At 43.1% G+C, this 13,136-nt stretch overlaps 1 protein-coding gene across 1 annotated transcript in view; it reads right to left on the bottom strand.

Moving 5' to 3' along the window:
* Positions 1-200: 200 nt before the first annotated feature.
* The window catches only part of TRPM8 (transient receptor potential cation channel subfamily M member 8), a 76,146-nt gene continuing 63,210 nt past the window's right edge, over positions 201-13,136 (bottom strand). Inside the window, exons 21-25 of the mRNA XM_041767598.1 lie at positions 12,919-13,109; positions 8,771-8,870; positions 7,699-7,732; positions 3,066-3,158; positions 201-381 (exon numbers count right to left, since the gene is read on the bottom strand). Of these exons, the coding sequence (XP_041623532.1) occupies positions 3,108-3,158; positions 7,699-7,732; positions 8,771-8,870; positions 12,919-13,109 (376 nt within the window). The 3' untranslated portion in view covers positions 201-381; positions 3,066-3,107. The remainder of the gene's footprint in view (positions 382-3,065; positions 3,159-7,698; positions 7,733-8,770; positions 8,871-12,918; positions 13,110-13,136) is intronic.

Raw genomic sequence — 13,136 nt, forward strand, 5'->3', positions numbered from 1 at the left:
AAGAATTGATGGAATTAAACAACAAAGGTATGGGAGGGAAGGCATGACCCCCTCGCAGGAGAGATGTAATATGCACAGAGTCAGAAGTAGGGAAAGTGGAGAAAGAAGAAGAGTGCAGGAACACACTCTAGGATGACCCGCAGTGGGTATGAGTGGTGGGGACTCAGGAAGTAACAGGGCGGCCTTCAGGGGAGCTCTTCCTGCATGTCTATCTTCTCGTGTGAAACCAATCACACGTCCGTTTCCCAGATTTGAGCACACTGGGGTGATGAAAGCCATCTGCTAGATACCCACGGCCTGAACAGTTCTTACTGAGCAGTCAGTAACAAAACTGTTCATCAGCTTTTCTTGACTGGTTCCCACTTCGATTTCTGGTGTCACCTGTGAAAAAGAGAAAGAACACGGTTTTAAGAACGAACTCCCCACATCTGCTCTCAGGAGATGATTTGCTTCTAAATATATTGGTAATATACTGGGCATGAGTCCAAATACACTTCCAAAAATTGATTTTCTTTTGCTATTGAAGTGGCTATGAGACAACTTTTTTCTCTTAAAGATGTGAGTTCTGACCAATTAGCCATGAGAACACAATGATAACAGGTGAGAGACAGAGGCTCGGCTCAGCCCAGGTGAAGACCCAGAAAGTTTCCAAGTGCTTGATTTGCTGAGTGGTGTTCCATTAATAAAAGGGTGAGTTGAAAATAAAGTTAAGAATTGCAATGATTTCTTGAAATCAGTTTTATTATGACACCCAAAAGAACTTCAAATTCTTTCACTAAGCCAGAATTTCAGTGTAGCAAAGGCAAGGCGCAATGGATTATTATGTAGAGATCAAACCATTTCCAGTGACTGTCTATCCCCTATGTTTCCTAGGTCCTTGGGTCCACTCTAAGTATAAAGGTATGAGAAAACAAATGGCTTTGTTCTATACTCAGTTCTTAATTCCTTTCAACCTTAGTGTGGGAGAAGGGAAAATATATATACAGCAATCTGTTTATTTTATCCCAAACTACTACATTAAAGGCTGATTTAGGGATGGAGAGCCCCAATGGGCAAATTGGTGAAGACCTGCCCCTACCAACACCAGTTCGCTCCCACCTACAGCTGGCATTCTCTTTCCTTGCCCCATCCCCAAAAAGATTACTTTCACCCTCTAGAGACAGAAGTATCAGAGAGACACTACAAGAATAATGTTTTAGCAGCATGTAGACAGTTGCCTATAAAATTACATTTTGCATGAACTTCTCAAGGATATGCCAGGCAGACAACTGAAAAAAAGAAAGAAAAGAAAGAAAAGAAAAGAAAAAGAAAAAGAAAAAGAAAATGGGTCTTATACTGAGAAGAAATAAATATACAAAAAAAACTGGGCATGTCAAATTCATTGTTTCTAAAGATATCAGTGGTTATGAATTTATGGAGTATCCCTTTTCTCAGACATTCCTCTTCTCATCCTCTTTTTTCATGGGTGGCCCACAAAGAAATGGAGGAATGTTATTTTCCCAATTCACTTTCATTCACCAATTCATTAATTCTCCATATATTAATAAAAAATAAAGTTTTAGCAAAAGGCAAGTCGATAAGAGGCCAGCGTGTTTGCTCATTTTACTTACAGTCAACACATCTGAAGAGAAGAATTGAGGACACTGGGGCTGTAAGAGGTGGATGCATATCTCATTTTGGATCTTTTCTGATCTTTTCTATCTTTCATGGGTCTTTTAAAATCATGTTTAATTTGTTCTTATCTCTTCCTGGTTTTTTTAAAACACATTTTAGCTCATAAATTAAACAAAATGACAAATGCTTCAAGCTCAAATTATAATTTATTTTAAGGTCTAATATTATTTTCATTAAGCTAAATTCATTAAGCTGCATTATGAAAGAGTTGAAATACATTCCTCCTAATATGTAAGGCCTGTTGTTACCTGCCTTTCAGATTATATAAAACATGCATCAGTCTTGCTCTAACAAAGTCCCCCATATATGATCCATAATTGTCAGAACCCAAGGAAAAGTATGGAGTGACCAGAAATATCAAAAGGAACCTAATGCAACACAATTCCTCCCGTGACACAATCAATCAATCTGAGAAGAGAAATTCTGCAGTGTGTTTAGTGCATGGCCTGTGATCAGGGTCTGAGCCCCAGCACAGGTCCTGACACAGGACTTGTCTGAGAAGTTAGTGAGCACTCAGCAAATATTAAGGGAAGGAAGGAAGGAAGGAAGGAAGGAAGGAAGGAAGGAAGGAAGGAAGGAGGAAGGAAGGAAGGAAGGAAGGAAGGAAGGAAGGAAGGAAGGAAGAGGAGGATGGAAAAAGTCTTAATTGTGTTTCCATTCCTTGCAATTCACTTTCTTAAAAAAATTCTAGTCAAATGGAATCCCCAATGCTGTGTTTCCCTAAATCTACCTGTTAATATTTTAACATTTAGGTTCAGAATTTGGACAGGTAATGAAAAAACATCATTAAGGCAAATGGTAAGACCATGGAGCAAAGTCTCAGGCTCAACTGCCGTTAATTGAATTACATTTCTACTGTGCAAATGAACTATTGCTGAAAGGCCTTGAATGTCTCACTAAAACATTTTTGGTAGGAAAAAGATGATCAATATACGTTTAGATATCCCATAGCAATAAATATGCGTAGTGTACAGTGTATCATGAGAATGATGTACACATTTTAGGCACTGATCCATAAAAATATCCATAAAGGAGAGTTAAGAAAGAAAAAAATGCCAAGTCTTTGAGCAGTGTGACCTCAATTCAGTTAATGCTAAAATAGCTATATAGTTTGTGAGTACCTTTAAAATATTCAAAAGGATACTTGTACCCTATTGCTGGCAGTGCTGACCTCTCCTAGGGAGCGAAATTGGTGGGAAAGAAAGATGACGAGAGGCTTCTACTTGTTCCTTCCTATCCCTATATTGTTCGAATTTTTTAAACAACACATTATTTTCAAACCTGATAATACAGGAAAATAAAATAACCGAGACAAAAATACCATGCTTTTAAATTAGTCTTGAAATATGTAAATTTTCATAACAAAAATATAGCCCATTAAAATGACTTACCTTGCTATAATTAGGTTTTTCTCCAGTACAGTCCATGAAGTTCTATTTGATTTTATTAGCGATCTCTTTCAGAAGGCCCTTGAGATCATTAATCTTGGAAAGGGGGGGAAAAATAGAACTGGTCTTAAGATGAATTTTTCAACTTTCAGTGATTTGAATGATTATGGTTTTTCCATGAAACAGATGTAGATACAAAACAGCAAGTATGGCACATCCGGGAACAGGGCAGAATGAGTGGCAGGTGACATGGGTCCTGTCCAATGCTTACATTCTGAAATCATGTCGCTAGCAAATATCAACACCAAGGACTGTGAGCTTTTCTCAAAGGCAAATCAATAATGGTTCTTATATAGCAATGACAGGTTTTAACCACACAGAGAAATAGTACATAGAAATAATGATATCATGTGTAATTAACATTAATAAAATTATAAGATACCAAAAAAGTTTCACCTTGATAAAAGCATAATACTAATAAAAATAATATGAGACAGGGGTATCTGGGTAGCTTAGTCAATTAAGAATCTGCCTTCAGCTCAGGTCATGATCCTGGGGTCCTGGGATCGAGCCCTGCATTGGGCTCCCTGCTCAGTGGAGGAGTCTGCTTCTCCCTCCCCTCTGCCCTTCCTCCTGCTTGTGCTCTCTCTCTCTCTCTCTCAAATAAATAAATAAAATCTTTAATAATAATATGATACAATATAAATAAATCAAATGTTTGCAAAGTGTCTACTCCCACAAAAAAGGATAAATAGTAAAACAATTTAAGTAAAAGGCATAATAAAATTATTTTCAATACATGGGTCTTTCACAAGCTCATGACACAAGATGAATGAAGCTCGTTTTATTTTTTTTTTTTTTGAAGCTCGTTTTAAATTACATGCCTTATCAGTATACTTGGTAAAAGCTCATGGACGTAGCGTAACTTCTGTACAGTCAGCTTCTCACTTGCCATATCTCTTGCTCAAGGAAAAAAAATCTGTGTTTATCTTGGACTTATGTCCAGTAACAATCTTTTCATTTAACTTCTTTTTGTTCCAGGAACAAAAAGAATCCATAAGGGCTAATAGCTGCCTAAAATAAAGAAGGTCTAGTAAGATCCCTACTTACAGACCTAAGGTCAATTGCAAATGACTTTGTTTGGGGGTATAATGAGATGGAGAAATTTTTTATTCACTAGAGGGGCTTGGGGAGGGCCCTGTATTTGTTGATGGTAGAATGACTTTAATAAACTGTTTAAAGCAGATGTAAGATTCTGAGAGCTTGCCCAAAAACAGGTGATGATCCCTGAAGTTCTCTGTAGATGGAAAGGAGTGACTTTTTTGTTGCTCAGAAGAGAAGGGGTAACAGGATGGAGGAGGGAATTAAAAGGAGAGGGGGCAGGAGGGCAGGATGAGAAGCAGGGAGAGAGGTAGTGAAATCCTGCACAGTTAGAGGCTTCCCTGAGACCCGCCCAAACCTACAAAAGCACAGGGTCAGTGCATTTGCTGGTAGGAACCAGCAAAGGGGCTGAGCTCCACAGCCAGGCACATGCAAAGGGGAGGGAAACTGCAAGCTCTTCTCTGAGGGCCCAGGGGACTCCTGGCCCACACATGTGTGTGGAAAGCCTCCAATTGTGCTCTAAGTGACAAATGAATTGCTCAGCCCCCACCTCCCACAGCCCCCACAGCTCAGGCCCACTGTCACCACCAGACCCTCAGTGGTCAGGAGGTCTCAGCCCACATCAGCCTGGTCCCTGGGAATCAGGTCAGCTTGTCCAGGGCCCTAGTTCACCCAGTGACCTCTGACCCAAGCCTGGTAGTGTCTAGGAGGACCGAGGCTCCTGCTCTCTCTCTCTCTCCCCCACAAAGCTGCCTCAAGTGAGACCATGAGTAAAAACACCACAACAACCAAAAATGGCCTGTTTTCTCCACAAACACAACACCCACATGAGTCCCAGATCCTTCTATTCCCAAACCACACTGTTTAACCTGCTCTTGTGTGGCCATCCTGATGGCTCGGGGTTGTCTTTGAAAGAAGAGTCCACCAGATGTGTCCCTCTTGGCCTAAAACTCTACAGAGCCTTCCCCTGCATGGGGATAAAATCCAACTCGGCAGAGGCAAGTTTCCACACAGGATGGCCCAGCCGCCCCCACTTCCTCCCACCCGGAGCTCCACTGGTTCACGCTGCCCCTCGTTTGCTGCCCGGAACACTCCATGCTTCTCTGGACTCAGGCCCTTCACAGCTGCTGACCCTGCTCCCTGCTGACGCAGACACAGGCAATCTGTGGAATGTGTGCCAGATACTGCATTGAAAATCATTGTTGCCCTCGAATCCTACACAATTCAGCTCCTATAACCACAAGACTTCACAAAGGGCCCATTCATGACATTTGAAGGCCACCTCTGCTTTGATGGCACTTAGCCCCATGCCTGGCACATTGCAGGTGCTCAGGAAATATTATGCACTACGTGGTCTAGCCACAGAAACAGTGGACAATATATTTAAATATAAATATAAGAGGTAGAAAAGTGAATATATCATATAAGGATATATATTATTCATTATAAGTTACATATATCTAACGTACTCAACCTTAAAATTCTAACCCCTATTGTTCCTTTCATATATTCTCTTCATATTCTCTAAATTTTCTATAATCTTTAAAAATACCTAGCACTTTTCTTTTCCCTCTCCATTGATTATAATCATGACACGCATCCTAGCATGATCATTTACATACAGCACTCAACTCCAGTAAAATGGGAACTTTCCCAGTCCCTCCATTAATGATCAAAACACAACATCAGAATGAGAGTAGCTGTAACAAGATACACCTATTGTGTGATAGCATGTGGTCAAAGCTGCCTCCAGTTCTTTTTTTGCCTGTCCTCACGTGCCACTCTCACCTCAAGAGGTGGATTATTGAATCTGGCCTGGTCTGTGGCCGCTCCGATCAATAGACTCTGGTGGAAGTGACATCACAGGAGGTCCAGGCCTAGCCTTTAAGAGAATGGCAGACTCTGCTTCCTCACTCTTGGAAGCCAGCTGCTATGTGAGAAGGGGGCCTGCCTCAAGACGGCCATGTGGTGACAAGTCCAAGAGCCACAAGGATCAGATGTCACAGGTGAGAGACAAGCCACACAAGGAGCACTGGGATGCCAGATCCCGGCCTTGCCACCAGCTAAATCCAGCCCAATAAACCCAGTTGAGTCCACAAGATGCAGAACAGCCCAGCTGAGTTCTTCCCAAATTCCTGACCCACAAAAAAAAAAAAAAAGCAAAAGCAAAATAAAACGATTATATGAAGCCACTGAAGCGTAGTGGTTGTTTTTTATATAGCAAAGCATTTGATTGTCAACACAAAATACACCAATGTATTGGTTGACTCCAACGTGTAATTTCCAAAGAAAGGAAAGGAGAAGAAGGCGCAGAAGGAAGAGAAGAGCTACTCTGGGGGGACTTGGAAGAAACTAGGTAAGACATAGTGTCCTGTCAGGACGAGACTTCAGGAGGTGAGCCCTACAAAAACACAGCCTTGGTTTCTAAGAATGCTAGTGGCAAATAACCCATAAATAACCAAGAATCTTTGAACTGGGTAAATTCTCATGTAAGAGCTCCATGAGGGGCACTTTTTGGTCATTTATTCACTCAGCAAATGTTCATTGAGACCCTACTGGTCCAGACAAGGCGCGGGGTGCTGGAGCTTCTGCTGTACCAGATGGGGGACTGCCCAGCCATCAAACAGCACAGCGCTGGGAGGGAAAGTGAATGTCATCATCCAGGAGGCTATTCTCAAAATACCATGATAAAATACCAGGTTATCATCTCCTCCACAGAGCCTAACAGGGATCCAGTATTTATGAATCGATTGTAATTTCTGCTACAGATAAGCATAATTGCCGGCCACCCAGCTCAGGATGGATGTGGGCACACTCTCCCTATGCCTCACGTTCACATGTGTATTCGTGCATCTGCAGTGCCCTTCAAATTAAATAGTTAGCAAATTAGAGCGGCATCGAAGACAAGCACAGAGGCTCCTAGACTCCCAAATCGCTCTTCTGAGCCTTGCTGGTGCTTCTGTAACTACAAGCATCTTACACCTGCTTTCACAGCTGAGAAAAAGAGAAGAGGCCCTGGGCCAGACAGAGACATCAAAGGGTTCAGAGACCATGGACGTGGGACTCCAGCACTGTTGTCCACAGGGGCTGGGAACATCCGAGAAGCAGCTCCATTCCAGCATCCAGACCTCACACAGTGAATGAAGAAAAATGAATATGGAATAGGGTCACTACTATCTTTTGTTGTTGTTGTTGTTTTCATAATTAACTTCTTTTGTTTTCAGACCACAACCGCTGGCCTTGAGCTGAAAGCTCCAAGATAATACAGATTTTTTTTTTTTTTTTTTTTTTTTAGAGAGATAGAGTGCCCAAGAGCATGGGTGGGGGGAGGAGCAGAGGGAGAGGGAGAGAGACTCTCAAGCAGAGTCCAGTCCACCTTGAACGCAGAGTCAGATGCAGGGCTCGATCTCAGGACCCTGATATCATGACCTGAGCCAAACTAAGAGCTGGACACTTAACTAACTGAGCCACCCAGGTGCCCCGGATAACACAGACTTTAAAAAAAGTGTTTCCCAAACTATTATCAGAACTATACCTTTGTATCCAGCTGTCTAAACCGATGCCTCATTCTTCAAAGAAGTTAAAGAAGAGAGAGAGAACAAGAGAAGAGGGTTGGGGGGGAGGGAGAGAAAAGGCTATTAGACTTCATTTTATAGTCTTTTAAAGAACAAAACACAGATCAGTTTTATTTTCCACTAAATTCATGTCAACTGCGGTTTTCTCCTCAACTCCCACCAAAACCCCATCCTCACCCCAGTTAGAAGCAAATACATGCTGCCTCTGCTGAGAGGGGGATAAGGTCCATCCTACCTTTCCAAAATCAAGATCTTGGAGTCCAGGAATGGAGAAGTGCTTAGGGGGTCCACCTCTTACTCAAAGAGAAAGAGCGCGCCATCTATGCCGTGTGTCCCAGTGGCTGTGTTGAACTTAGCAAAGGGATTGGTTGTGTTTATATTTACTCTTTCTTTGTTAGAGCAAATTTTTGAGGTATGTTTGGAGCTCTCAGTAGGAGCAACATCAGATTGTTCGCCACGTTAACCTGCTTAATAAGAAGGGCACACTCGAGAGGCCCAGCATGACGCATTACATGGGGACCATCTAGGGATTTAGCTGTGGCTTATCTAGTTCTATGGGATGTTGATAATAACTCCACGTGATACATAAATGATGTCCAGGACTTCTCGAGGACAGTCTGTAACACATCTACCAAATCGTTTTTGAATCTATTTCTTCGTCACAGAGACATGCATGTGGTACCTGCAAGATCATGCCAACTGCCCATGATCTGTGGGTCTTCCCAGAATTCACCTCTGCGGCCATGGCAGAGAGATCCACGCTCTTGTTACCTGATTCCAAGGCCCCGCCCTGCAGTCCCCAACTACCTCTTTCTTCCCCAGGGCCTTAGAAAACAATCAGGACGGCAGGTGGGTAGTTCTGCCCTTCTCGAAAGGCCGGCACACACTTAGGCGTTTGTCATCTTCAATTGCCTAGGCCATATCTTTTGGGTGCTATTTCTTTCTGCTGTAAGTTCTCTTTGGCTTTACACAAATGAGCAACTTATGTATACAAGGGGAGCCTCACAAAGCAGAAGTGAACTACTGACATACTCCTGTGAGGTGTCATTGGCCTTCGTGTTGATCTTGACAAGGTAATTTTCTTTCATGACACCCTCCCATGCCAGAGTCTCGTTGTCTTCATTTCTGAAACCTTGAATAATGAGACAAAAAAAAAAAAAAACCACACACACACACATTCAAATTGTTTCATTTGCCCCTTACCTCTTAAATCAACACCTGCTAGTCATTTTGTGATACCCTGGAGTCAGAAGAATTAGATTCGTCCCGCACAGGCTGATCTGAGTAATGTTACTTACTAGTGACAGCAGCAGAGCAATGGAATGCTAATGAATTTCTTGGTAACAATGAGGAATTGGAGCTGCCTGAATGAAATAGGAATGCAATCTTTATTCTAAATGGAGATCAATCTAAAGCCTGTCTGTGTGTTTTGTGACTTAGCAAAATCATTTCACTAATGAATTTTGTCCTCGCATTTTATATGTGCTCCTCTTTCATTTTGATGACATACAAATGCTAAATCAACCCCTCCGCTGGATAATTATGGATGGATTGCTACTCTAAACCTAAAACTGGCATAGAAACTCTGGAGGAGAGGAAAATAAGCCCTGGACATCATTCCTTCCCTTGTGAAATATGCAGTCTGGGTGAGGACCTCAAGGAAAATTCCTAGGTCTAGTCTTTTCCTTTCATCTAAGACAAAGCTTGCTATAGAATCGGCCCTGGGGGCATGTTGCAACAAGATTCTTAGTTCAGTTTCTTACAGTACTTGGGCCTTTCAGAAGGCAAGCAAAGTAACAGATCAACATGGCACCTGTGTTTTAGCTACTGGTGCAATGGACAGCAATCCTCCATGTGAATTCATGGAGAAAGAAAAGCACATATGTTCATGCAGGTGTCCAGTTGGAAAAAGATCTATCTAGTTTTGTTTTTCAATTGCTTTTAAATTATAAGATCTTCCTGGATTAAAAAAGAATTAGTTGGGGATCAAAGACAGAGCCCATCATGCAAGTGACAGGATTTAAGCAAATCCTGTATAGTAAATAGAGATCTACAGAAAATGATTTCTAATTGAATTTCTTTTCATTGTATTTTTCCTAGCAAAGTGATTTCCAGTGTCTTTTCCTCAAACTTAAATATATGCAGAAGCCCAGCAGGAGTACTTAAAAATCAACATGGAAAGGATCAACATGCTCCTGAACACAGATGGCCAAAGAGCAACAATGACTAATGACCAAGAAAAAATGGCCAACTTTTCTAGCAGTCAAAACAATGCTGTTGAGATGATGACATGGCATTTTCACCAACCAAAGTGGAAATTAGCAGAGTCTACAGTAATAACTAGAGCCTGTGTGGGCAAAGATGTGGATAAACAGGCTTCCCATATACTGGGGAAAAATCTACAAATTGTTACAGCCCTCGAGCACGATGGATGAGAAGGTGGAGGAGGAGTGTGGCAGACGATATCAAAAGACTTAAACCTGTATATATCTTTATCTAGAAGTTTCTCTCCTATAAATAACACCAAGGCAAAAAATCATTGATGTGCTAGAAAATGAAGGCATGTAACTGTTTATCATAGTGTTGTATGATGCTGAAAGAATCAAAACAATTGACATATTTAACAGCAAGGGATTGGTTATATCAAATCTGGTGCATCCGTAGGCCGGGATACTCTACCGTTCAAAACTGTCATATAGATTTATATTTAGGGATATGGAAAATGTTCATGATATATCATTAGCCAAATGAACAGATTAGATTATGAATGTGTCTTTGCAGAACAACCGCATTACACTCCCACACAAAAATAATAGAATCTACCAAAAATAATGGTATCTACCACTGTGTCAGGAATATTTATCTCTGGGTGGTGGGTTACATGTGTCCTTGCTCTTTCTTATTTGTGTTTTTCTGTACTTTTCAAGTGTTCTGTAATGAACATGGGTTACTTTTTAATCACGGAAAGCAATATATTTTATAAAAGTGTGATTACTGGGTAGCATACCTTTTCATGATTATTTGAGGACGTCACCAGAACATACCCAATATGGAAGTCTGGATTCTCCTTTGTCTGAAATGTTATTTGAAAAATCTCGCACTTTTCTCCAAAGAGAGACAATTTTGAGCTTAAATCCCATGACGGCCCCCTCACTTGCAGGCAACTACAAAGTGAATTTGGGAAATCAGTGACCACGAGAGGCTCTGGCAACCACAGAGAGCTGCGGTTTCTGGAATTAGTGATCTCCAGGAAGAAACAAATGAATGCATGATGAGGAGGCACCTCCCGAAGTGTCCCCAGTGAGGAAATGGGGCTCTGGGCTCCCCCTCTCCTGTCATCACTGCACGCTGGAGCAAGAAGGATCTGCCCTCCTGTGGTCACCCATTCCCTCTAGTTCTTTACTCCTTCCAGAGACTAAGAACTTTTCAAAGAGAGAGAATGTCAACAACTTACACTATCTTCTTCTCAAATGGGTGTAAGATCCTCATTCTCCCGGGGGCCCATCAGGGAAACAGATTCACATAGTTCATTTCTGACCTATTTGCCTCTCGAAGCTAAAGCTTCTGTCCGCTTGATGGGCAAGCTGGGAACTGATTCTCATTTTTATGTTCTAATTCTGCTTAATCATTAAATAAATTTGGAAGGGGAAGGTAATGCATTTTGTCCTGCCTTCACAACCCCATCCCAAATTCAGAAGACTCATTTGTCCTTAATGACACGCTGACTGGTCTGGTTCCACTGATCCTACACTGAGCACAGTGTACCTTTGGAGAGTGGATCTTCATCCCTATAGCCCTTCCATCCACTCAGCCCCAGATGGAATCCAACCAGTGATGGGGACTCATGACCTCACAGAACCATTCATTGCATTTTCTGACAGCACATGTTGTTGGACACTGCTTTAAACATACCAAGTCAAAATCTTCCTCCCTGCAACTTTTATCCATTGTTTGTCTTTTTTTGTGTCCAAACATCCAAATGAACAAAAAAAAAGGACTCTCCTTCCACTCCTGCTTAATGTGGTTGAAACATGTCTGTGAGCTACAAAGATGTGTCTGGCTCAGTGGCTCCAGGATTGAGTGTTAGGAAAATCTAGCCTGGCGCAGGGAAGACAGCTGTCCCCGAGGAGGGTGTACCTGAGTGTGACTGAGAATCCCACGGGGACAGATTCTGGCTCCTACAGCGGGGGTCTGGATAGGGAGCTGGGTGGGGGCCCTCTTGCCCCTTCGTCCTTGCCAGAGCTAAGGAGGTGGATGGCCACAGGAGAGGGACAACCAACCTTCCTTCTGGAAGGAAGTGGGTCTCCATCAGGGAGAGTGTGCGACTTGAGGAGCCCCGGCACTAAGAGGCTCAGGGGAAGCAGCCACCAGAGAAAGTCTTGCCAAGTCCTGGTTGTTGAGGGGCCAGCCAAGGAACAGCCGGAGGGCCCACCAAGTGTTCACACAATAAGGGATGGATTTTACACACGCGCCAGGTCAAAGAGCATGGAGCCAGCCTGGAACAGTAGCCCTGTTTCTAGAAAAGACTTTCTGCTTCTTTCCACCCCTTCTTCCCCATGCTCCAACCCACGGAGGGTCAGTGTTGGTCGCTGGTGGGTGGGACAGAAGGGGAGGAGAAGAGGAAAGAGCTAACAACCCACACTTCCTGACAACCCTGCCAGCTGAGAGGGGGTACAGCAAAAAGGGAAGTCCTCCCCACCCCAACTCCGAATGGAAGTTAAGGGGCTGGTTAATAGGCTGGATTGTCTACGTAGTGAACTAATTGTAAGACTTTCTATTTCTCCAGCAGTGGCCAGAAAAGCCATGAGCTCTGCTGGAGTTGGGCTAACACCTCGCAGAGAATACATCTCCCAGAAGCAAACACAAAGTCATGTTTTGACACCGTCCCATGAATCATGCTTGGTCGATGTACTGTGTAGTTATTATGATGCTCGCCCGCAAGGCCTTCCCCCAGCAGGAGAGCATCCTGGCAGACCGGCCACACTCCCTTAATCTACTCTCTCCCTCGAGTCATCCAGGGGCTGGACTGGCGCCGGATCTTTACACACATACAGATATGAGCGGCGACGTCACCGTGAATAATTCCTCCCCATTGCCCCATGGAACGGGCACACGGGCATCGCTACCCCTCGATTAATCACTGCTTTTGATCCCCGACCACAGACGGCTAAGCCACTCACAGCAGGCGGAAGGCTCGGTGTGTTTCTCCCTGCAGCAGCATCCGAAGCACTTCTTGACCACCATGTAGAAGTAGGCGAAGACCACAAAGGGGAAGGGGATGTTCAGGCGGTTGCAGTACTCCTGCACCAAGAAGTACCTCTGGAACTTCCAGACCTGATCGTTGTTCTCCTGGACCGTTCCCACTGTGTAGCTGGAAGGAAGAAGAGAAGGGCAAGCC

Source organism: Vulpes lagopus, chromosome 8, assembly GCF_018345385.1.
Source record: "Vulpes lagopus strain Blue_001 chromosome 8, ASM1834538v1, whole genome shotgun sequence".
NCBI classification, from domain to species: Eukaryota; Metazoa; Chordata; class Mammalia; order Carnivora; family Canidae; genus Vulpes; species Vulpes lagopus.